Here is a 26784-nt window from a genome sequence, read left to right as displayed (position 1 = left end):
TCCTATGAAAAGTTCGAGGCTTTTTTCCTGTCGATGCTCAGTAAGCTCCCGCTCCCGGAAGCAGTGCCACCTCCACGAAGCTCTCAGCCCAGGCGGACGCGCCCAAGTGTAGTGCGAGCAAGTACAGGAGGCCCATATCTTATTGTGCCGTCCCCCTCTGGGTGAGGGGTTGCCAGGGAGTCGGGGAGGGGGAGGGGGCGTCATACACATTTCTCAGATTTCCATGCCTGGGCTGGAGGAGTGGGTCAAGTTGCCTTGGTTTAGAAACCAGACGCCCAACCCCGTATGCCTGGGAAAGGTATCCAGGCCCAGGTTCACCCCATTTCTTCACTGGACATTAATGCGTTTGGTGCTGGAGTAGAGGCATGAAGACTCTCAGTGGTCAAACTTTTGACAATGGCCTGCTGTGGGACCAGTCCTTGGCAAAGCACTACAACATCAGAGGTGAAGGATAGACAAACATGATTACAGAACAAAGAGTAAATGCTGGGCCAGGGCCACATCCAGGAGTAAGAGGTTTTCTAAATATAGAGGATGGGGAGGAACTGTTGCAAGGTCCTGGAAGAGATCTCTACATTGGAGCTTAATAAGGAGTTCTCCAAGCCAAAAGGGGGAGAAAAGGCATTCCAGGCCTAGGGAACAGCATGCACAGAGACCTGAGACATGGTGTTGCTAGAAGTGAGAGGCAAGGGAGGTCAGAAGGGATAATATCATGAAAGATCTTGTAAGCCGAGAGATGGAGAAGCCACTGGGAATGGTGAGACTGAATTGGCAGACTCAGTATGTTGGGAGTGGGAGGTACTGGGAGGTGAGGAAGAAAGGCCAGACCAGAGGATACTATAGGGACTTGGGGACTGATCCGATGAGGAACAGGAAAAGAGCAATCAAAATGATACTCAGGCCGGTAATTAGGATGACCTGGTAGATAGAGGTGCCTTTCACAGAGATAGGGAAGCTACCGGGAGAACCAGATTAGGTGGGGACAGGGACATGGAGACAAGTTTAGTCTTAGTTGGTTGAGTTTGAGATCCTTGTAAGCCATCAAAGTGGAGCAACTATATGTAGAAAACTGGAGGTAATTCTAAGTCATAAATATTGGTATGCTTGTCCTCAGCATACAGAGGGCTACAGAAACATAGAGTGAAGGAGACTGGTTTTAAAAAAGAAGAGAGCCCTCGCTGGTGTGGCTCAATTGATTGGAGCATCAGAAAGTCTCTGGTTCGATTCCCAGTCAGGGCACATACCTATGTTACAGGTTTGCCTTGGTTTGGGCACATATGGGAGGCAACCGATCAATGATGTGTCTCTCTCATATCAATGTTTCTCTCCCTCTCTATCTCTCTCTCTCCCCCCTCCCTATTTAAAAAAAAAGAAAGAAGAAGAGAGCCTGGGTGTAAGCTTGGAAGATACCAACTTTTAAATGGTGGATACGAAAAGAGGGGCCCAAGAACAAGTGGCCAGAGACATAGGATGAAATTTGGGAAGTGATTTGAATCAGATCCAAGGGAAAAAGGGAGAATTTTTTTAAAGTTGAATTGTTTCCAGACACCTGAGGGGCTATCCCAGAAAAAGAGGGAACAAATGTGTTTTCTGAAGCATTGGTGGGGAGGACTAGGACCAAAGGGTAGAAATTCTAGGTCAATATAAGGAAGTCTTTTCTAGCAGGCAGAATTAGGCATTCCCAAAGTTAAGCAGGGAACTCCCTGTCACCGGAAGTATACAAAGGCAAAGTATGCCAGGGGCATTATAGAAAGAGTACCCTGCCCAGCCAATGTGGCTAAGTAGTCACAGTTCAATTCCTGGTCAGGGCACCTGCCTGGGGTTCAGGCTCGATCCCCACCCAGTAGGGGCTCTGCAGGAGGCAGCTGATAAATGATTATCATCATTGATATTCCTCTCTCTCTCCACCCCCCACCCCCGCTCTCCCTCCCTTCTTCCCTCCCTCCCTCCCTCTCTCTTCCTTTCTGAAATCAAAAATATTTTTTTAAGAAAAAGGAGTTCCCTGACCTGGGTAGAAAATGGGACTGATTAGCCTCTGAGAACTTTGCTCATCAGTCTCTCAGGAACATTTTCACAGTGTCTACAGACAACTACATACTGACCTATCTATCTATAATAATAAAAGTGTAATATGCTAATTAGACCAGATGTCCTTCTGGACGAAGCCAGGGCTGTGAGGGAAGCCCGGGTCCCTGGTGCCTGCTGGTGGCTGGAGGGAAGCCAGGGTCCCAGGTGCCAGAGGGAAGCCAGTGCCAGCAGCCAGGGGAAGGAAGGCCTACTCTTGCACGACTTTCGTGCATCAGGCCTCTAGTATATATATAAAAGCCTAAGCGACCTTTACGACCAGTCGACCTGGACAACCTAAATGACTGGTCGACCAGTTGCTATGACGCACAATGACCACCAGGGTGCAGACGCTCAACACAGGAGCTGCCCCCTGGTGGTCAGTGCACTCACACAGTGAAACTCCCACAGCCCCTTCCTGCGCCCCCACCCCTACCAGCCAACCTCCCTCGGTCCTCCTCCCCCCACACCAGCCAGCCAACCTCCTGTGGTCCCTTTCCCCTGCCGGCCAGCCTCCCCATAGGCCCTGATTGGGGGGCCGGCCAACCTCCTGGGATCCCTCTCCTGGTCAGCCAGCCCCCCGATAGACCTCAATCACCAGCCAGGCCCAGGGACCCCACCCATGCGCGAATAGTTTTATTATAAGAGCCCTCCTCACTTTCTTATCAATGGACAGAGGACCTCAAAGATCACTAAAATCCAAACTCTTTGGTGTGGTAGGCACACTACCTTCAAGAGGGTAGGGGTGACTTTGGGTAGGGATGACTTAGGCTGAGAACTATATGCTGAGAAGGTCTCAGCCCGGGGGGAAACTTGGGGACTTCTATGCTCCTCAGAAGGCACAGCAAATGCCAAAACTAAGAACCAAGACAGAGCTAGGAGAATTGGACAAAAAGGAAGAAGGCCAGTATAGCTGGACCAAGTTATCAAGGGAGAAGGGAGTGGGAGGAGATGAGGAAGGTGAAGGGAGCAGGGCCAGCAAGGATAGTTTTGTAGCACATTGTTAGGAGGGAGTTGTTTATTCTAAGAGCACTGAAAAGCTGTTAATAAAGCCATTGGAGGGTTTCAGATGGGGGAGTGATTCTTCTATGGTAGACCATGGATTTGGGGGTCTAGGGAGGGCACAAGTGGAAGTAGCGAGAGCAGTGAGGAGCATATTTTAAATGTGTCCCCATAGTCTGCAAGGTAAAGTTTAAATCCTTTAACCTGGCATTCGAGATGACTCCAACTTTCTCATTAACCTCCTCCTTCACACACAATGTGCTTCCAACTTGTGAAAATATTGAGTAACCCTGAAATCCGCTCCCCCCACCCGCAATGTTGCCCACACCTGTCCCTCCACCCCTTAAAACCAGACTCATTCTCAAAGGTGCATGTCATGTCCCCCCCTTCATGATGGGTCTCTCCATCTCTGTTTCTCCCCCGGCTTAGAGCATGTCATTATCCCTCTGGCTACCCTACCTTGTTCTGTGCCAGTGCACTGCAGTTGGGCACTCAGCCTTGTTTGGATCTGCACCAGGCAGTGCCAAGCCCTGGGTGATTCTCAGTAAAAGCTGATTCGATGAATGACTAAATTCTCAGTAGTCCTCAGCATCTTGTCCTCAAAGAAATGATAAGTGGGTTGTTGAGATGCACTCACTCATGTCCACATTGATGTGCACTCACTGTTTTCTGACTACAAAAGGAACACGGGGGCATTGTAAAGAGACTTTAACAAATGTATTGCATGTACATTTTGTGTCAGACTTGTCACGGGGAACGCATGGGAACCAAGACACGGTCCTTGTCACTGAGAAACTCACAGGCTGTTGGGAAGGAAAAACTCAGAACACATCTTTATCCAGAAAAATATGGTCAATGCAATGATGGAGCTAAGCATGGGGGCTATGGCAAATTAGAGGGGACACGAGGAAGGGGTTGGAAAGGCTTCAGGGGATGACGATGCTTGAGCTGACTCTGGAAGGATCAGTACAAAATAATCAAGTGAAACAGGGACAAGAGAAGAGCATTACAGAGGGAGGAAATAGCATGGTTTTGGGGGGAGTAGGAAGGGGTACCTGAGGAACCACATCAAATACAGTTTGAATATAAATACATGGTGAGGCAGAAGGAACATGTGAAAAAGAAATTAGAGAGGCTGGTAGGGCTGGGTTGGACAGGTGGGGTCAGGCTTAAAAGATTGAACTTTATTCTGGAAGCTAGTTGGCAGTTCTGGAAGGGTTGTAGGCAGAGGAGTTTTGGTTTTAGAAGAAAAATTATAGTGACAATGTTTTTAATAATGCTATATCTCTTCTGAATTTTAGAAGACTCCCATATGCATTTGATCTTCAAAACAGCTTTGGGAGATACCTAGAGCAGAGTTTATATCATTTTAGGCATAAAAAAATGGAAACTTGGCAGAAATCAGTGACAGCTGGGATAATGGCTAAGAGCACAGCTCTGGAGCCAGGCAAACCAGAGTTCATGTCCCAGCTCTGCTACTTGTCATCTGTGTGATGTTGGGCCTCTCTGCGCCTTAGTGTCCTTATCTGTAAAATGAGTATAGAGCCAACCTGTTAGGTCTGTCCATTTGTCATTCACTCATTCACCAAATACTTACTGAGCTCCCACTTGGCACTGTGGAGGTGCTGGGGCTCGAGAGGTGAGGGAGCAAGAGAGATGAGGTCCTGGTTCACAATCTATTAAAACAACAACATCATCAACCAATTGAACCAGGAGTTTCAAACACAAAGGTCTGCCTGAACAAGACACATTAAAAAGAATTGATCTGTGTGTGAGACAATAGGGAATGGTGGAGACCATGGCAAGCTGGAGAGGGCATGCCCCAGCCTAAAGTAACTCAAATTGGGAAATTTTAAAGAATGTCAAAGAAAAGAAGACCCCAAGCTCATTAAGCACGAAGGCTGCCAGTGCAACCCTTCATTTACATATTTGTGATAAGTGATCTGAAGGAAAAGTATGGGTTGTGTTATGCAGAGATAACATGAGGATATACGAGAGCCTGGGAGCCGGAGAGGTAACATTTGGTCTGAGATCTGGAGGATGAGGAGTGAAGAGGGGATGGATGGGGGAAGGAGAATTCCTGGGAGAGGGAACAGGATGTGCAAAATCCTTGGGTAGGAAGAAGCTTAGATCATTCAGGGATCATTCATAGAAGCCAAGTTCTCTGGGACATAGGAAGGAAAGCTGAGCAAATAATGAGGCAGGAAAAGGCTGGCAGAGAAGGGTCATGGGATCTTACTTTGGAAAGTCATGGAAGGGTTTCAAAATGGGCGAAGGATGAGTACATAACAAAATAAAGGCAGGCTACTGTGAACAAAGCAACTCCAAAATAGACTGATTCCAAACATCTCCACCACTCACTAAGTAGGTACCATCCCCAGTTTACACATGAAGAAATTGAGACACAGAGAGGCTAAGGGACTTACCCAAGATCATGTTGCCAGAAGTGGCAGGGCCAGGACCCAGACTGAAGCATTCTGGCTTCAAGGCCTCTGCTCTTAACAGCACTATGCTGCTTTGGATGAGGAGAACAGGTAAGAATGGCATTTGAAAAAGATCATTCTGATTGCCAATTAGGAGTACTGGGGAGTGGAGTAAGAGTAGAATCTGAGCCCTAGCCAGTTTGGTTCAATGGATAGAGCGTCAGTTTGATTCTGGTCAAGGGCACTTACCGTGGATGCAGCCTCCCCCCCCGCCGCACCCCCCCGCACCCAGCCCCACCTGGGCTCTGGTTGGGGCTCCTGCAGGAGGCAACCAATCGATGTGTTTCTCTCATAGCGATATTTCTCCCTGTCTTTCCCTCTCTCTTACACTCTCCCTAAAAATCAATGGAAAAATATCCTTGGGTGAGGATTAACAACAACAACAACAAAGAGTACAATCTGAGACAATTAAATAAGAGAAAGCTCACAAAGCCCTTAGCATAGTGCCTGCGCTGGGAGTGACTGGTCACATTACATGTAATTGTCTTCATCATTATAGGAAGACAAGGATAAAGCTGGGCCTGGAACCCAGGTGCCCCGGCGGCCCAACCTGGTGCTAAAGAGTTTTTCTTTCCTGACTCCTTTAGTCCTCTTCCTAAAAGGAACTCACGTTTTTAACGATCTTCCCCCAAGGACTCCGCCACTCTCAGACCTCGGATAGTGATGAAAATGCCAGCACGGATCACGACTTCAACCCTGAACTGGTCACTGCCCACTGCTTCAAGCAGTTCAAGCAGAAGGAATTCCATCTGCCTCAAAGCCGCCGGCGGATCATCATCTTGCCTCAGAAGAAAGATTCAACCCTCATTGATCCAATACCACAGCCCCAAGCTCCCTCACAAATCATCCCCAGCTTCAAAGCCCCGGAAGCCAGGGACATCCAAGAACCCCCGGAGGATGTGAGAACCTGGATGAGCCAGAGGTTGAAATTTCGGCAGGAACTGGAGTCATTTGGCAACATAGACAGGTGGCTGCATAAGAAGTCCAGCCTCACGTCTTCAGAAGCCAAGATCTTACACATGACCCACAAGGAGCATCCTGTGACCCCATTGATGACCCACTTTATTCCTACCAGCCCCACCAAGGTGAGCAGCCCCATTTGCCAGATGAGGGTATGAGAGGCAGGATGGGGATCGTTCACCCCATTTCACAGAGCAGCAAACAGAATTCCTTAAACAGAGGTGCATTAGTTATCTATTGCTAGGTAACAAATACCCCAAAATGACTTAAAGCAGCAAGGGCTTATTTTCTCACTCTTTCTGCAAGTCAGGAATCTGGGAGGAGCTTAGTTTGGTGACTCTCGCGAGTCTTTTCATCTTGAGATGCTGGTGGGGGCCACAGACATCTGAAGCTTGACTAGGGTGGGAGGATCCGCTTCGAAGCAGTTTGCTCACATGGCTGTTGGCAGGACACCTCAGTTCCTAGCCACATGGACCTCTCCATAGGGCTGCCTGAGTGTCCTCACCACATGGTAGCGGCCTCCCCCAGAGTGAATGGTCCAAGAGAAAACAAGGAGGTTGCAGTGCCTTCTATAACCTGTCTCAGGAGGTCTCAGTTTCAGCAGCTTCGCACTGTTACCTCTCTATTTGTCAGAAGCAAGTCACTAAGTATTGCCTCCACTGAGGGGAGGGGAATTAGCCTCCATCTCAGAGGGGAGGAGAGTTGAAGAATTTGGGGCTATATTTTAAAACCATCCCAGGGGAGAGAATGACTTTACAGTTTGCTACAGGCCAATGAATAGGTGTGGGTCCCAACCCTCCTGGAGCACAGAGCAGCTGTAAACTAGGGAACAGGAAGGCCCTTTGTAAACTGTCAGGTGCTGCAGCAAGGTAAGGGAGTGTTATTTCTAAATTTTCCCATTCACCTGGAATTGGAGGAGGAGGAGGATTTGGACAGGTAGAGAAAGAAGGAAAGGCATTTACTTAGGCAGAAGGCCCAGCTGGAGCAAAGGCCAGGCAGTGGGAGATCTAGCTCCAAGCAGGAGCACATATTTTGGTGCACTGAGAGCCCAGTGGGATTATAATACTAACTGGTCTGACCAAAGAGATGTGGATAAGAATAAAATTTTAGTTCTCATATTGTTCAAGCCTCTTGTTTCTGATGGGAAATCGAGGCCCAGCAAAGCAAAGTCTCCCAGGAGTTCTGTGGCAGAATGCAATTGTCCTGTGGTTACCTGAATCTAGTGTCCTATGCACTTCATCTTGCTGTCTGTTTAGAGCTGCTCAGCCTCTCCCTCTCCCATTTCTCCCTAAATATGGGGATAATGTTTCATTGGCCTGTCTCCCCTGAACTCTCCCTTCTGTCCCACTTGCTTGCCTCGTTCGGAAGAAAATCCTCCTACACGACCACCAACCGATGCCCCAGCTCCGACTGCCCAAGCCCTCTGCCTTGTTTGCCTTGTACTCCTACCTGCGCAGCCACAATCTGAAGATCCTGGATATATTTGCCAAGGTGGACCAGAGCAATAACCAGACGATCTCCAGGGAGATGTTCACTACGGCTCTGAAGGTGGTAAGTACCTTCCGTGCTCCCTCTAGGCTGGCCTAAGTGAGGAGGGTGTCTATGCTGCCACCCCGGGTCCTGGACCAAGTGAAAAGGAGACTCGGGGAACTCAAACTATCAGTCTTATCACTTGTAAAGCCAGATGGGAAAATGCGGTTTAACCTGCAGCCACATCAAACCCCTAAAACCACCCCTACACTGGTCTGACCTTGAAAGTCTGAGTGGAAAGTCTGCAGAAGTGGCCCCATAATCAGCCAGCTGCCCATCAGACCCCTGAATTGAGTACTGAGATGGCTGGGCCTTCAACCCTGCCTCTAGAACCTTCTAGAGCTTTTCCAACTGTCACTGGCATATGAACCACATAGAATCACAAAGTCTTATGAAAATGCAGCTTCTATTTGACCCAGTAATCCCACTTCCAGGAGTATATCCCAAGAACCAGAAACACCAATCAGAAAGGATATATGCACTCCTATGTTCATAGCAGCACAATTTACAATAGCTAAGATTTGGAAACAGCCTAAGTGGCCATCAGCAGATGAGTGGATTAAAAACTGTGGTACATCTACACAATGGAATACTATGCTGCTATAAAAAAGAAGGAACTTTTACCATTTGCAACAGCATGGATGGAACTGGAGAGCATTATGCTAAGTGAAATAAGCCAGTCGGAAAAAGATAAATATCACATGATCTCACTCATATGTGGGATATAATGATCAACATAATTTGATGAACAAGAATAGATCCAGAGACAAATGGCAGGAGAGGTGGAGGGGTTAGAGAGCAACCAAAGGACTTGCATGCATATTAGCATAACCAATGGACACAGACACTGGGGCAGTAGGGGCTTGCCTGGGGTGGGAATGGCTGGGGGGGATGTCAATTGGGGAAAAAGAAGACATATGTAAAACTTGAGACAAAAAAAAAATTACTAAAAGAAAAAAAAATGCAGCTTCTGACTCAGTATCTCTGTGCAGCTCCCAGTGATGCCCTTGGTACTGGACCACAATTTCACTGGCTATTCAAAATGTAAATTAATTATAAGTAAAATTAAAAGTCCAGTCCCTCAGTCACACCAGCTACATTTTGAGTTCTCAATAGTCGCATGTGGCAAGCAGTTCCTCTACTGCAACACACAGATTGAGAGCATTTCCATCGTTATAGAAGGTTCTATTGGTTGTGCAGGGGCCTGCTAACTACCGTGTTTCCCCGAAAATAAGACAGTGTCTTATATTAATTTTTGCCCCCAAAGACACGCTAGGTCTTATTTTCAGGGGATGTCTTATTTTTCCATGAAGAAGAATACGGTACACATTTATTGTTAAATGAAAATAAAGGAAATTTATTACCTGTATATGGTACGGTAGTATGGTAGTTGTCAACACAAACCAGACAAACTGTGAATCCTACAGTATCAAGAATTTACTCATTTATTCAATGACAATCATGTCATCATCTTCTGGAACATCATCATAACAATCCAATTCCTGAATTTCCTGGTGAATTTCTTGTGACTCCATTTCTTTCAGAATCAGTGGACCAAATCTCTCATGTTTAGCAATAGCACTGTCTTTAAATGAGTACTTCTTGTCAAGGTAGCCTGCTCGCAGTGCATTTGCAATGCAACTGTCAGTGATTTTCTCCCATGAATTCTTCACCCAAGTCACAACTTCTTGCAGTGTAGGTTTCACAAAGTTTCCACGCTGATTTCTCTCCATTCTATTTTCAATGTAGTCATTAATTTCCATGCGCAAATTGTCTTTGAATGGCTTGTTTATTGCAATATCAAGAGTCTGGAGATAGGCCGTCATTCCTGCGGGAATCATTATCTGATCTATTTTTCTTTTGTGAAGAAATGTCTTCATGTCTTTAGCGTGGTGAGTGCTAGCTGCATCCCAGACTAGCAGACCTCTTTGGCTCCCTCGCATAACAAGCGGCAGCATTAAATCGACCCACTTCCTTATAACTGCTTGTGTGGCCCAGGCTTTTTCAGTTTCAAGAATAAAAACGCCCAAAACACGTTCAATCTTTTCCTTCTTGCCCTTAGAAATGATTAAAGGTGGGATTTTAGTGCCATCCAGACGAATTGCCAAAATACAGGAAATACGTGCACTTTCGTAAGCAGTGAAGGGAATGTACGCCAAGGAGGCACCCCGCTGTTCAATTGTTGTTTGAGATGATTGGCCCATAAACCCTGCAGTTTCATCCATAGCAATCATGTTGGAAAGATTGTATTTAGAGAAGTCAGCATCATCAATAAAGGACTTGAATGCAAGTGCTCGCTTAATAACTTGAGTATCTTCCAACCTAAACAATGCTGTAGATCTTCTTAAAGACAGTTCACTTCGCTGAAGGAAATTATCCAGCCAGTGTTGTGATGCTTTGAAGTCTTTGGGGGCTATGTCAAACTGTGGTGCCATTGCAAGGGCAAATTCTTGAATCTGGGCCCTATTCACAACCAAAGCCTTTGCTCTCCTGTCAACAACCCATTCACAGATCAGGTCTTCCAGCTCGGAAAATAATGGTTGCCGACCTGATCAACACTTGCGCTTTTTAGCATTTCCCTTGTCCACTTGTTCAATGAGGTTACCATACTCTGCTCGCCATTTTTGGACCAATCGGATACTCAACATCTTCTCTTTGCAGAAAGCAGTAAGATTTTGGCCCCAAGAGTCTTCCACGATTCCTTTCTTGTACTCCACGGAGTAGCTTTTTCTTTTTGCACTCATTTCTAGGGGTAAAAAAAAAATGGAATTGGGGTATCAAGGTGGGGGGAGGGGATCACTCAAAATGACACAGGGGGGATTAGAGGGGGGAATCAAAATGGCACAGGAGAATCAGAGGGGGGATTACCATTTTAGTAACCCCTTTTGATCCTCCTGTGTCCTTTTGATTGTCCCCTCTGATCCTCCTGTGTCATTTTGATTGCCCCCTCTGATCCTCCTGTGTCATTTTAAGTGATCCCCCTCCCCCCACCCCTTTGCCACTGAACACCTTCACCAGACATCCCCCCTACCCCTTTATCAGACATTTACCCCCTGGGGCCTGCCTGGAGACTGTCACTGAGCTTGCTGGGGCCTGGATCTGGGCTGGAGCAGGGTCTGCCACTGACTGAGAACCTTCAGTCATCATGAAGGCGGCCGCGAGCATCAGGTAGTGTCACCAGAGACAGACCAGCACTCACCACCTTCGCCGCGTCCCATCCGCTCTAATCCTCCTGTTCTTCTACACGCATCTGCGAAAGTCTCCTCCTCTCTCCCGCCCCGCGCTCACCGCTCACTCCGACCTCCGCTCCGCCTCCACACAACAGTGACGTCAGGACTCGGCGTAACGTCACTGGTTGCTAGACGCCAGTCGGGGCGGCCCTAGCGACCAGTTTACGGTAAATTAATTTTCATTCTGAGACAGAGCCTGGGGGCTTATTTTCGGGGGATGCCTTATTTTCAGGGAAACACGGTATGGCCCCAGAGTCAAATCCAGACTGCTTCCTGTTTTTGTAAATAAAGTGCTATTGGAACACAGCCACACTCACTCATCTATGGATTGTCAGGGCTGCTTTCATGCTATGACAGCAGAGTTGAGTGGTTACGACAGAGACCATATGGCTCATGGAGCCTAAATATTTACTATCTGGCACTTTATAGAAAAAGTTTGCTGAATTAAGTTTTTATATACTTCAAATACAAGGTACGTTATAAAATAATTCTAGAAAGCTGATGCCACACCTTTTATGATTTTAAATCATCACAGTTTTCACATCATCATTATATGACATGGCCTTATCTGAACATTTCAAAGCATTAAAAACAACAAAAAGATAAACCGTTTTTAATCATCACCAAGATAACAAAACATTAAATCTTTTCATACTTGGAGAGTTCTGATCTGCTTTATAAAAAGTTCAATAACAATGACTGCTATCTAAAGAAGCTGAAGAACAAAATTATATTCCTTTTAAAATGTTTCTTCTTGAATATTTGTTATGGCTGGCAAGCACTGTGCTCCTGCAAAGTTGCTCATTCCTTAAAAGAGTAATATATATCATATTTTTTATCCTATTTACCCTCAGTTAAGGGAGGCTTATGTGTCCCTCATGGGCAAGGATGACAGACATGTGAAATCCTTCTTCAAATCTATCATGGGAAAGCTGGCATTGGGAAGTCAGGTGGGAGCCCAGAGTAAGACATAACAGATTCTGCAAAGAAAGATGATGGCATATCTGGACTGGGTTTTGAAGAAGGGATAGAAGTTTTCCAGGCTTTGAAAGGGAAGCATCTGAGTAATGGCAAGGGTGAGAAATTGCGGGGTGTGTTCGCAGCCAGGAAAGGGCTCTGAGCTCTTGTGGCAGAGACCTTGGAGCTGGGAATGGCTGTGGATAAAACCAGACTAAAAGGTAGGGCCAGGCTGACAAGGCCTTGGCCATTCTGATAGGATATTTGGATCGGAGCCTGTCCAATTTGGGGCTTCTCTTCTCTCTTCAGCTTGAAGTCCCTCTGGGAAACCAGGAAGTAGAGGATATTGTGATCTATCTCAGCTCTCTGGGGAAGCACAACAGCATCACCATGGATAACCTGACCAACACCTACAAGCAGTGGTCCTTGGCCCATCAGAAAAGCGTGCTGACAACTACCAAGGATTGTACGTATCCACCCCCACCCCCGTGCCTTCACTTCCCCAATCTTGGAGCAAGCATGGTAGAGGCAGCCGTGGCTCATTTCCTGAGTGTGTTCTCCAACTTTGGCTTACTGTAGGTAGGCCAAGCCTCTGGAATTTCCAGGCCAGGAGGTCAAATAAGGAGTAGATATTTTCTGGAGTGCCAAGCTACCTTGTCCATTAAAAGCTGGATGAGGCCCAGTCCTTATCTTTAAGGGATGATTCTCAAAGGGTGGTTTCAGCCTACCAAAGCCCATTTGATAGGCTGAGAACCCAATGCCAAGCCTTTCTATTTGTATGTGGATTCATGGCCTTCTTACCACTAATCTGCACCTTATTGATTAAAAAAAATAACTAAATTCAGAAACCAGAATTAGCACATTTAGAGTCTACTTTGGTGTTCTACTCTCTGGACTGGGTTTTGAAGAAGGGATACAAGTTTTGCACAGGTTGTGCACAGCTCGGGTTCCATTTGCCAAGCCATGTGCTTCTAGAGCCACATCTGTCCAGACGCACAGAGACAAGTTAGAAACGTACTTGCCATAGCTCTGGATATGAATTTACAACACAAGGGTGCATTATGCTTCTTTATAACTTAGTTATTGAAAAAAAAATTGAACAGCTACAGATGATATTAAAGCCCTCCTTTAACCATCACCCACCATCCCAGAGCCCTCCCCAAATATAACCACATCTTTCTTTTTCTAAATTATGCAAATCTTGCTTTGCCCCCACCTGCCAGGTTGGCAGGAACTTAATTTCAGACATATTTGAGGAAGAGAAGCTCCTCGTCCTCCCCAAGGTCATGTAAGGACCCTAGATAGGTAGTGGAAGGGGTTCCTTGCATAGGTGAAGATTTAGGCAGCGCCTCTGGAGTCCCCAGTCATTCTGAGCTGGGTGCTCAGTGTCCTCACTGGCTGGTTCTTTTGAGGACAGCAGGCAGCTCCTTAGAGCATCCATTCCTCAGTCCCCTGGAGTGTCACAGCACAGCATGCAGATTTCTGACTTCTAGTCTCAACAAGCCAATGGGCAGAGGCACTGTCACTCCCAGGCAGTGTCCCAGGGAACCTGAGCTCCCCCATAGTTGCCTCCTGGGTATCACCACCCCCACAGTAGTAATCTCTCGCACCTTTCATGTCCAGCACACCCTCATGGTCTCCTTGAGTTGGGAGTGCTTTCCAACCCATGCTCTTTTAGCCTTTTCATTATAAATCACCAAAGCTAATTGTTTTCCATGTAGTTGGCTGCAAGTCATTGAGTGAATGACCCCTGTATGCTGTGATACATATTTGCAGCAAAGGTATTTGGGGCCTGTTATTTACCAACTAGAGGCCCAGTGCACGAAATTCGTGCACTCGGTGGGCATGGGGGGTCCCTCAGCCCGGCCTGCGCCCTCTCGCAGTCCAGGAGTCCTCGGGGGATGTCTGACTGATGGCATAGGCCTAATCTGTCAGTTGGATATCCTTAGTGCTGCTGCGGAGGTGGGAGAGGCTCCCACTACCGCCACTGTGCTCGCCAGCCATGGAGCCCAGCTTCTGGCTGAGTGGTGCTCCCCCTGTGAGAGTACACTGACCACCAGGGGCAGCTCCTGCATTGAGCAGGATCTGGCCGAAACCGGCTCTCCAACATCCCCTGAGGGGTCCCAGATTGCAAAAGGGTGCAGGCCAGGCCGAGGGACCCCAGAGGTGCATGATCAGGACCAGGGAGGGACGTGGGAGGTTGGTCAGCCAGGGAGGGAATGCAGGAGGGCTCCAGGGCGTATCCAGCCAATCTTGTTCAGTCCCAATCAGCCAGACCTCAGCAGCAAGCTAACCTACCAGTCAGAGTGTCTGCCCCCTGGTGGTCAGTGCACGTCATAGTGACTGGTCAACTGTCTGCCCCCTGGTGGTCAGTGCGAATGGTTGAGCAACTTTAGCATATCATTACCATATTACGCTTTGATCGGTTGAACGGACAACTGGATTGACCAGACACTTAGCATATTAGGCTTTTATTACATAGGATAAGTAGACTTGAAGCCAAGCAACAGGTATTTGCTTAAACGGTGCTATCACAGTTGTCATAACTGAGTTATTTTTTTTCTGGAGAGCTGCAGTAAGTAGGGTAAGCAGACTTGGGAGTCTCTTGCTTTGCCTAAAGGGGCAGAAGGGGCAAGAGTCTGGGCCCTTGGCTCACAAGAGAGAAAGAAGATGATAGCATTTGGGGGCACCCTCTGTAAGCTGGGTAGCTTTACATACAGCATTAGCTCAATTTATCTTTTAAGTCCCTGGATGATAGGGCTACTATTCATGCTTTTCAAGGAAGAAGCTAAAGCTCAGAGAAGCTGACCACCTGTCCACTTTCTCAAAACCACAAGATGGTAGGGCCTGGATTTCAGCCAGGGACGATGCAGGCCTGAACCAGGGCAGGGGCAATACTATGCCCTCATTCATTTAGATCTTTGTTGAACACCTACTATGTGCTAGACTCTTCTAGGAACAGGGGAGATAGCCGTGAAAAAGCCAACACCCCTGCCTTCAATGAGTTTCCATGTAAAGGTTAACCAAGATGATGTTCAGTAGTGACTAATGCTTTGAAGACAATAGGATAGTGTGTGTGTGTGTGTGTGTGTGTGTGTGTGTGTATGTGTGTGTGTGTACGGGGGCGGTCAGGGAGGGCCTCTCTGAAAAGCAGCCAACAGAGCTGACACTTGAGTGACTGACTGATGAGGAGTCAGCCCGGGGAAGGGCATCCTGGGCAGATGCAACTGCAAAGAAAAAGTCCCTGAGACAGGAAAATCTTCAGGGGACAGAAAGAAATGGGGCGCGGGGCTGGGTTGGAGTAAGTGAGGAGTGAGCAGTAGGAGATGGGTCAAGTGGACAAGGTAGATGGTTGGCCAAGGCCAAATCCTGCCAGGCCTTGCAGACCAAGGAGAGGACTCTGGGTTTTAGTGTAAGTGCTGTGTAAAGACAGGAGAGAGTTCTAAGCAGGGGAATGAAGGGATGTGATTTATATCTTTTAAAGGTCCTGTTTGGTGAAAACAGGATGCTAGAGAATAAGAACAGAAACAGGAAGGCTGAGGCCGTGGTACAGGTGAAGAAGGAGCCTTCTTGTACCAGGGAGGCCATAGTGGAGATGGAGAGAAGGGGCACCTTCAAGGTGTATCTCAGATGGCACTGACTGAACACATGGAATATGAGCAGAGGGATGTTCTGGCACTTGTGTGGTGACATTGGTTAACTGCTTGATGGATTCCATGGCTGGGCACCCTCTCAGTCCCTCCTTCCTTTGTCTCTTCTCTCCAGCCTATTTTAGGTCTTCCAAGCTCAGAGCTTTGTCACAGCAGCTGTCCAAGAAGCGGGTGAATTTAGCCCCAAAGACTCCCAAGATGGACCAGCTGACTGTGCCTATGGTTAACACCAAGATGGAGGCAAGGCCCTTGACCCTGGAGGAGATGGAAGACATCGGCAAGCGGTACCGGCAGAGGAAGCGGCAGGCCAAGGTACCCCAGCCAAAGTGGGAGGACATGGGGCAAATCTCCTGCACCTGCACCACCTTCTAGCTGGTGGGACTTGGGAGCAGATGCTTTACCTTTCTGTTCCCTCATCTGGATAATAAGAACAATACCTACCTCACAAGATTTCTGTGAAAATGAAATGAGATAATGTTTCTGAAAGTATCAGGTTCCTCTCCTCCCATTCTTTGTTGTTGTTAATCCTCACCTGAGGATACTTTTTCCATTACTTTTCAGAGAGAGTGGAAGAGAGGGAGGTGGAGGGAAGAGAGAGAAATATTGATGTGAGAGAGACACATCAACTGGTTGCCTCCCCCATGTGCCCCGATGGGGGCAGGGAGAGAACCCGAAACCTAGGTATGTGTCCTTGACAAGGAATCAAATCCAAGACCTTTTGATGCCCAGACTGGCACTATAACCACTGAGCACACTGGCTAGGGCCTTTGTTTAGATAGATTTTTAAAGATTTGTTTTCTTTATTGATTTCCGAGAGAGGGAGGGAAAGGGAGAGGGAGCTAGAAACCTCAATGATGAGAGCAAATCATCATCGGCTGCCTCCTGCATGCCCCCTATTGGGGATTGAGCCTGAAACCTGGGCATGTGCCCTGACTTGGAATTGAAACACCACCCCCTGGTTCATGGGTCAACGCTGAACCACTGAGTAACACCAGCTGGGCCCATTCTTTTTTTTTTTTTTTTTTTTTAGATTTTTAAATTGATTTTTAGAGAGAGAAATATTGATGTGAAAGTGGGACATCGATCATCTGCCTCCTGCAAACCCCCTGATGGGGATCAAGCCCGAAACCCGGGCATGTGCTCTGACCAGGAATCTAATCAGCAAGCCTTCAGTGCATGGAATGATGCCCAATCAACTGAGCCACACTGGCCAGGGTCCCTCCTCCCATTCTTTAATTATGACTTTGCATCCTGAGACCAGGCCTATGTTCATCACAGTGGAAATCCAAGAGCCTGGCATGGGGTGTGGCACTGAGTAGGCCCTCCACATATACATGGCCAGTAATGGAAGGAAGAATAGATTGCCTGAATTAATTCAGCCAATGAATATTCATTGAGAGTTTGTGATGTACCTGACACTCTTCTACGTGCTGCAGACAACAAAACAGCCCCTCAAGAAGCTACCAGTCTAGAAAGTCTAGCCATGGAGGCAGACAATCCTATCTAATAAAGAGGGAATATGCAAATTGACCATCATGCCATCACAAATATGGTGGCGCCCATAGCCACAAGATGGCGGTGCCCAGTCCCCTCAACCCCGCCGGAGTCCCCCAGTCCTTTCAGCCCTGCTGGGGGGGGGGGGGTGGCAGGTACTCGGTGTGGCTGGACCCGCCCTCAGCCCCCCAGCCGCCCAGGTCCGGCCCGAGGTATAGGCAAGCCTTGGATGGCGGGTGCCCAGCCACCCAGGGCAGGCCTGAGGTGCAGGCAAGCCTCGGATGGCAGCTGCCCAGCCGCCCAGGGCCGCCCGAGGTTCAGGTAACCAGGGCCGGCCACGGCTTGTGCTGCCGCCAGTGGCAGCAGCAGAGGTGTGATGGGGGCATCACCTTCCCTTGATCACCAGGTTGCCTCCCACCCCTGAGGGCTCCTAGACTGTGAGAGGGGGCAGGCCGGGCTGAGGGAACCCCCCCTCCAGTGCATGAATTTTCATGTACCGGGCCTCTAGTATTAATATAATACTACACATAGATACATATTTTAATGTCATTTATATAATAAAATGTTAGGTATTGGTACATGCTATACCAACTAAAATATGATTCAGTTGCATGACAAGAAAACCCAAAATGTTAGAGCAGTGAGTGGCAAACTTTCCTAGGGCCAGATAATAAATGTTTTAGGCTTTTTGGGCCCTGTTGTCTCTGTCGCAACAAGTCAGCTCTGCCACTGGAGCACAAGAGCAGCCACAGACCACATCTAAACAAATGAGTGCAGCTGTGTTTCAATAAAACTTTATTTCTAAAAACATGTGGTGGCCCAGATTTGGCCTGTAAGATATACTTTACTGCTTCTGGCTTTAGAAGTTCTAAAAAGATGGATTTTTCTTTCTTTGTAAATAAATAAGTAAGAAGGCCAAAAGTGGCTACACACTGTCCTGGCCTCTTCTACCTTGTGCTGCCATCCTCAAGGTCACAGATGGCTGCACGTAATTTAAATTCTCATGTATGTAATGTTTCAATAGGACACATGTGGGGCATCTGCACTGTACCCTACTGTATATATTATACCATCACGTGTGCACATCTGTATAACGGCCGCATGTGCTGACCATGTGTGATTTTTCCTCTCCAGCCACTGACTTCAAAACCTGAACTTGGGTCCCACTGTGCATTCTTTGCCATTGCCCCTCATAGTGACCTTGTGTAGAAACATAGATTGTCAGCCTTCAGGCCAGGAGGAAAGAGGCAAGGTGAAGGAAAGTGTGTGCCAACTACTTTTCTCTTTGCAGCTCACAATCCCCTCCATCCAGTACACGGAGCAGTGCCGCCTGGTGCGCAGTGGGAATAAGTATTTTGATAACCACTGCCTCCCGTCCACCATCCCCGGGGAGATGGGCGAGCTCATCAACCTGTACCGAAGGGACAAATTTCTGGTCTACCTGAAGTGCCAGAAGGTCTGTCAGTACTATGGCCTCCCGCTGACAGAGGACATCCTCGTAAAAGGTAAGGGCCTTGGTGGCTGGCCCCAGAAAGATGCCTCAGATGTTCACCTGAGGTTTGTCCCTCCCCAACTGACATGCACCCAGTCAAGCTGCTATAACCTGTGGTGGGGGCATTGCTGTTAGACAGGAGTTTTAGAATCCTGTAGCTCCACAAGTTCTACAAGCCCTGAGGTCTGGGCTCCCCGACTGAACTTGGGGAGCTGGCATTCTAGAGGACAGGAGTTCCGAGCAAGGGAGCCCTGAAGTTGAGCATAAAGGAACAATCTCAATTTCCAAGAGGGAGATTTGATGGAAGTGACAACTGCTATGCTATATTGGGTGTTTCCAACACCACCTCCCCAGCCAGGTCCCTTATTTGGTCCTTCTGCAGCACTGAGGTAGGAATGCACCAGGCAGGAGTCAGCTTCTGCTGAGGCCCTTTGCTCCCTCCTCAGACAACAGGACTCAACACTGAGATTTCCATACTGGTTCCACCCTGTGCTTAGGGGAAGAATTGTGTTTTCATACATCCAAACAGACCTGAACCCTCCACGTCTCCAAGTAGAATGTGTGCTTCCGAGAGATATTTCCATGATAACCACAGAGCAATGCTGGCACCCCAAATTGATGATTTTGTAAATTTAATTGGCAGGTTCCTCTCTGTGCTTAAAAAACATGAACAGCAAGCTGCATGAGGGCAGTGGTTTTCTCATAGGAACTTTGCAGAAGCTGTGACCATACTGGGAACTGGAAAATGAGATTTACTGAGAAAGGGCACACAGAGAGACTTACCCAAGAACAAGAGTTAACAGTCACACCCTGGCTGGGTAGCTCAGTTGGGTAGAGCATCGTCCTTATTCACCAAGGTCGTGGGTTTGTTCTCCGGTCAGGGCATATATAGGAGGCAGCCAATGAGTGCATAAATAAATGGAGCAGCAGGTCCATCTCTCTCTCTCTCTCTCTCTCTCTCTCTCTCTCTCTCTCTCTCTCTCTCTCTCTCTCTCTCTCTCTCTGTTCCTGTCAGCAGACATCAAGCAACTATTGATTCTCTCCACTGCTGGCTTTTGCTAGCTCCCGGTTCTGTGAGCTTCCCCTGTTGCCAGGATCTCACATTCAGGGGTACACAGGAGCATCTGTGGGTGGGCTGCCTCTTGCCTTTGATTGACCTAGATGAAAAAGACTCTAGTTCTATCTGTGACTAGAGCCGCTGTGGGGACTGTGGGAAGAAAGAAAGAAAGGAGGGGAAGAACAGCTCAGCCTGTTTTGCTCTTAGATGGGATTTCTAGAATACTAGATCGGGGTGCACAGGTCCCACTGTCCTGGCCATTATCTGTTGGCTATCTTTATGGCAGGGGCCCGCTCTGCTATAGACAAAGAAGCACAAGCACCGAGCTTTCTGAGTCTGTGTACTAGACTAGAACATGGTGAGCTCAGCCTCCAGGTCTCACACTCGTAGGCCAGAATTCTAGAACACTGAGGCATTTTCCCTCTCCCCAGTGAATATAGCTTCATTGTTTTTCTTCCCTCTTATTTTATAAATACTTGCTCACTTACATTTTTTTGCAAACATAAAAATAAAAATCCCACTTCAGCCTGAGTTGACCACCATTAATATTTTAGTGATTGTCCTTTCACAAACTTATTTTTCTGTTCCATTTACACAAAATTATTTATGTAAATCTACTCTAAAAATCATGTATGTATTTTTAATGTATTTTTAAAACCCTATATCCTTTTTGTTTTTTTTGTTTTTGGTAAGAGAACATTTATTGGATAAATTACAGAGGTAGAAAAAGTAATTCCTAGAAGAAACAGGCTTAGTAAGCAAGTTACAGAGGTAAAGGACGGGCCCTTAGACCCTGGAAGTGAGGAAGCTAATGGTAAGGTGTCTGGGGCCGGGCTGGGGAGAGGGAGAAGAAGGGAAAGGTGAGAGTATGCTCCCTGGAGGGAGAGTACCCTATATACCTTTTTAAAGTGCTGGTGCTACATATCCCCTTCCCTCTTCTCCTTTCTCACCTGCATATCCCTGCCCTCCCCACAAATAACCAACATTAATAACCAGGAGTGTAACCTTCCACTCATTGTTCTAGTACTTGAGGTCTTGGAGTGTTATTAACTTTTTTAAAAAATTATTGATTTTAGGGAGAGAGAGAGAGAGAGGGAGGGAGAGAGAGAGAGAAAGAAACATCGATTTGTTGCTCCACTTATTTATGCATTCATTGGTTACTTGTATGTGTCCTGACTGGGTATAGAACCAAAAACCTTGGCATATGGGGATGATGTTCTAAATAACTGAGCTACATACTGGGCCAGGGTCCTGGTGTTACCATCTTAGGACAAGCACTGCTCCATGGTTGCAGGAAGATGTAGACTCTGGCCTAGAGTTTTTAATGTACTGCACTCCTTAGAAAAGCCTCCCAAGGTTATCTGTGAGACTAACTCTAGGTAAGGATAAAACTGCCATCAACTAGGTCAGTGGTCGGCAAACTGCGGCTCGTGAGCCACATGCGGCTCTTTGGCCCCTTGAGTGTGGCTCTTCCACAAAATACCACGGCCTGGGCAAGTCTATTTTGAAGAAGTGGTGTTAGAAGAAGTTTAAGTTTAAAAAATTTGGCTCTCAAAAGAAATTTCAATTGTTGTACTGTTGATATTTGGCTCTGTTGACTAATGAGTTTGCCGACCACTGAACTAGGTCTAAGTTAACCTAGTGAAGCCTCGGGTAAATTCTCCATACACACCTCTTTCTGGAACTCCTGACAAGGACACCCCTGTAGAGTGTGCGGCCTCATGCTCTATCCTAATTACACCCCAGCCCGAGGGCCATTGCCAATCTGGTTATTAACTCCCTTAACTCTAGTCCAGTTAGCAGTATTTTACCAACTTCATTTTCTGATCTTGCAGTAGTTACAGGCATACCTTGGAGATATTGCATGTTCCGTTCCAGACCACTATGATAGAAGCAAGTATCCCAATAAAGCAAGTCATAATCTTTTTACTAGTAAAGGGTTTTGCTTTCCATTTGTAAAAAAAAAAAAAAGTACCACCTGTGAAGTGAAATAAAGCAAAATGCTATAAAACCAGGTATGCCTATATATGTCACGTCATGGTTGGAGGGTAAGAGACCCTCTGCACTATTTTTGCAATTTACTTTTAATCTATAATCATTTAAAATTTAAAAGTTAAACCATGTATATAAGAAAAATATTTTTAAACAAAAATGTGACTTTATTATTTTTTTTAAAGCCCTTCTCTGCCCCAAAACCTCAGGTGTGTGCGGTGGGGTATTGGGCTGACGGGCCATATTTCTCTTGCTGCTCACAGCCCTGCTGTACCCAGGGGACAAGATCATTTTCCAGAAGGACCAAGTGCGCCCCATCCGGCAGCCAGGAGGCTACTACTCGGACCTCCTCCTCAGCCCAACTCCAGCCCTGTTCAAGTCTCTGGGCTCCAAAGAGTCTGCGGCTAAGAAGACCAACAAGCTGAGTGTCGGACCCCCATCCCCCCTTCTCCTTTCCCTTTGCCTCCTGCCTTGCTGCTGTCTGTCAGCTACAGAGGCTGGGATGCTGACTTACTTGGGATGTCATATTGCACCAGTGTCTCTGTCCTAACCCTGTATGTCCAACCGAGTCACCAAGCCTTACTAGTCCCCAGTGTCCCTCCCTGGCATATGTCTGAAGTCTACAGCCACCTCACCTCACTCCCACACAGCTACCATCCTGGCCTCATCCTACATGATCTCACGCTCTCTGGAAAAGATGAAAAAGAGAGCCTTCTGAGAGAATCGGGTGGCCCCTCACCAATTATGGGCCCAGTGTCATGGGTGCTGCAGAGCACAGCCCCTTCCCCTGCCCACCTTCTCTGGCAAGAAGGGGCTTACAGCTCCTGGTAGGAGAAAAGAACTCTGCACTGGGTACTGTCTGACTCTCAGGTTAACTGGAGTCTTCTCTAAAAAAATATCCTTCTTGACCCCCCAGGAGTATGCCCACACCTTTCTTCCCTCTCAGGCGTGCATCTCCTAAACACTGAGTCCCCACAAGACTCACAACCAGGGAGCACTGGGTAGTGGCAGTTCGTCCTGGGCCCAGGCTAATGCCCTGAATCTGTCTCCAAGGCCCTTTCTCTGACTTTCTAGTCGGCCAAATCAGTCCCACGTAGGCTCTCTCCTGTTGCTTCTTACTAGTGTATACTAAGGCCTTCCTCGTTTCACTGTCTCCGGCTTTAATAAATATACTCTCAAAAGAAAAGAAAAAGACAATCTCCTTCTTTGGGAGGAGGTGAAACTTGGCAGGCCATGGTGACTGCAGATTGGAGAATAAGCAGAATCCTGCAGAGGGATAGGGCCAGCATGGGAGAAGGAGGGGACAGCTGACTGGATACCATGAGGGGGGAGGGACCTAGGACCTACCCATACTCTGGATACGTGCTAGCTGCCCACTGGGGTGGTATGGACAGAAGGGCTGGGGTGGGATGCCACAGAGCTGAGTGGCAATCAGACAAGCTTTGGATAAAATGGACAAATTACTTCACTCTCTGAGCATCAGCATCTTCATCTATAAAATGGGCATAATAGCTCCTACTATATACAATGAGGACAAGAGAAAAAATTCATGTAAACTTCCTAGCATGGTGTGTGGCAGATAGTTGGTTACTCAAGCAATGACTGCTGTTGTCAGTATGTTCTCAAGTGCAAGAGTGGCCCTGGCCTGCAGGTGGGCCCTGTCCACAACTCTGGTTGGGAAGAACTAAGCATGAGCCAGGCAGGTAGTAGTTGCCTGGAAGGCCCTTTCTGATTCTGAACCGAAAACCTAGGAAGTGGGTGGGAACTTGAGAACAGGACTCTTGTCCATGCTTAGGTAGGCCACACATATAAAGGATAAAGAAAGGTTACCTAGGGCAGGGATGGGCATTGAGTTTGTGTTGCTACTTAGACTGTATTGTGTAAGATTCTGAGGCCAAATGCAGGCTTGTTGGGAAAAGAGTGCTTTGGTTGATTAGTGATATCTGCCAGGCCCAAGGTTTGGAGAGTTGGTGTTTACCATCCTTATCTCCAAGGCTGGATTCAGCTGTGGCAGGGAAAGTGGAAGCTGGGGGCCCAGAAATGATTCAGATTATTGAGCATCTCTCATAACTAATCTCCATTCTGGGAAATTAGAAAACTGAGGTTCTAAAAGGGGAAGTGACTTACCCAGAGTCGCCCAGCCAGCTGGCTGACCCAAGCCCACTATATATTCCACTGGAGCATGGGAGGACAGAGTTAGGGCCCCAATCCAAAGAGAAAAAAATTCTCCTTTCAAAGCTCTGGTTTAGATTCAGAGATGGACCCATCCTGAGGCCTCCAACTTACTCTCTGAGACCCCACAAACCTGGATTTCCCCTCTCCTGACTAGATACCTCTCTCTCTTATCCACTAGGAAACAGCCAAAGGAAATGCACTTTAAAGAGTTTGAGAAATTCACCAGGTCTGTACAAATCATCTAACTCTGGATGGGGGGGTAGATGGGAGGAGGTCTATCCTCAATTTGTGGAGGTGCCTGGGACTCTTCATGTTCTATGGTGCTCTTAGCACAGCATCTGGGGCTCAGTGCCTAGGAGATGAGAGGCAGGAAAACAACTTCAGTGCCAGGAAGACTTTGGGTGCTTTCCATGTGTTAACTCATTTCAATCCTCTCAACAACCCTGTGAAGTTACTTTTGACAAAGCCAATTTACAGAAGAGGAAACTGAGGTACAGAAAATTACTTATTAAAGTCACACATCTGTTAAAGTGGTGGAGCAGGGATTTGTGAGAAATGGCTCACCTGTCCAAATTTCAAATGATGGACTAGGAAACAGAAGCATGGCAAAAATGAGACTTTTAATAACACTCTCGAGAGTGCCCATTTTACGGGATCACACGTGAGGCAAGGAACATCGCCTATTTATTTAGATCTCCTCCAGTTCCTCATTGGCTGAGGACTATTTGGTCACCTAATTCCTAATAGGTCACCTAGGTCTTGCTGTCTCCCATGGGTTATTATAAAAAAGGGCTGGGGCCTTCTCTAGTTGCCTCCACCTCCCTTTGTCTAGGGCAGTGGTTCTCAACTTTTCTAATGCCGTGACCCTACTAGCAGTCACGACCCACAGGTTGAGAACCGCTGCTGTAGAGCCTAAGACCATCGGAAAACACAGATATTTACATTACAATTCATTAACAGTAGCAAAATCACAGTTATGAAGTAGCAACGAAAATAATTTCATGGTTGGGGGTCACCACAACATGAGGAACTGTATTAAAGGGTCGCAGCATTAGAAAGGTTGAGAACCACTGGTCTAGGGGAATTCATCCTAGGACAATGGTCGGCAAACTCATTAGTCAACAGAGCCAAATAGCAACAGTACAACGATTGAAATTTCTTTTGAGAGCCAAATTTTTTAAACTTAAACTTCTTCTAACACCACTTCTTCAAAATAGACTCGCCCAGGCCATGGTATTTTGTGGCAGAGCCACACTCAAGGGGCCAAAGAGCCACATGTGGCTCGCGAGCCGCAGTTTGCCGACCACTGTCCTAGGACATGTGCTATCAGCCACATATCCAGCTCTCATCCTCTCTCCCCACCCCCCACATCCTGTTTGCTCTGGGGAAATTCAGTAATGGCCTGGCCAGATGCTGTTTCTTTTCTATGAAGATAAATCAGAGGCATGTTTCTTACAGATTCAATCCAGCTACACTGGCTCCAGAGGCTCTACTCTTAAGACCATATTAAAATGTTTCTAGAGAATAGATAATATACTTGTAAAGAGTTTGGATTTTAGAGGCAGCAGACTGGGGTCAAGCCTAGACTCTGCTGCTTGTCAGTGTGGAGAAATGACTTATCCTCTCTAGGCCTCTGGGTCCTTACTGGTAAGGTAGACAGGGTAATAGAAGCATGAAATGCAATGCTACACCTCCTCTATGGCCACAGTTGGTTTGCTCTGCTGAGGAGCTCCAGCCCTGCCCTGTCCACCACCATGACAACCTTCCTTGTGTCTTCTCATTTTTCCAGGAAGCTGAAGGAGAAAAGGCCCCATGGACCACAGCATACCCACCCCAATTTCTTCTGGCCGGGTCACCTCCTGGACAAACTGCAGCTCTACCTGCCCTCTGTGACTGTGGACCGGAGCCTGATGCTATTCAGTTGTGTCCAACAGCGGCCCCCAGCTTACTCAGCCAACTATCGCTCCTACCTGCGATGGCCCATTAGGAACGGGGACTACATGACCTGTGCTTATTACGATGCTCCCAAGATCTACTACATCAACTAGAGTGGCCCAGGTGATGTCAAACCCAGCCATCCTGCGGCTGGACAGCAGTGCAGCTAGCAGCCCAGAGCCATAGGCACCAGAAGTATCAAAGAGCCAAACAGAAGAAATCATTTCAGTGGGATGGCCTGGGACTAGCTGTTTCCAGAGTAAAGTGTCCAGGGTCTCAGAGGCAGATGTGTCCAGAGAAAGATGTGCAGTTTTGGGGTGTTTCCCTGCCCTTTTGAAATAAACCAGATTGGAGTTTTTCTCATGTCACTTGTGATCTACCTGATGTGATTTCTTGCTCAGAAGCTGTGGCTAGGAGGGTGTTTGGAAAAGTTGGGGTCCTGAGCCTGAGGTAATACAACAGGCACACTCCCTGGGATATTGATGGATGCCTGCCTGGCACCTCCAGCCTCTGATCCTGGGATCTCAGTGTCCAGGGGGAAGCAGCAGGTAGTGGGGGGAGCCCTGTGCCTTCCTCTGAGAAACACCATGTCTCTCATCCCCCCAAAAACTGAACCATTGGATTACTTCTTCCAAATCTCCTGAGTCTTTTACAATTGGAAGCATGTGCTCTGGTTCATGAACTCTTTGTCTGATTAACCCATCTGATGCTGTCAAAACCTTTTCCATTATATGGGCAGCTAGTTAAAAAAAAATTTTTTTTA

The 26784-nt window shown here is 47.3% G+C and overlaps 1 protein-coding gene across 1 annotated transcript; it reads left to right on the top strand.

The window, feature by feature from the left end:
* Positions 1-3826: 3826 nt before the first annotated feature.
* Positions 3827-26207, top strand: EFCAB12 (EF-hand calcium binding domain 12; the record flags this gene model as incomplete). The annotated part of the gene is given in 11 exon segments (XM_080675520.1): positions 3827-3917; positions 6183-6634; positions 7878-8060; positions 12536-12692; positions 15992-16188; positions 18662-18875; positions 22175-22338; positions 24272-24312; positions 25876-26131; positions 26135-26176; positions 26178-26207. Coding segments are annotated over 11 exon segments (1827 nt in total).
* Between the last annotated feature and the right edge of the window lie 577 nt (positions 26208-26784).

This window comes from Plecotus auritus (genome assembly GCF_963455305.1).
Source record: "Plecotus auritus genome assembly, chromosome: 6".
NCBI lineage: Eukaryota > Metazoa > Chordata > Mammalia > Chiroptera > Vespertilionidae > Plecotus > Plecotus auritus.
This window is presented reverse-complemented; position numbering and strand designations above follow the sequence as displayed.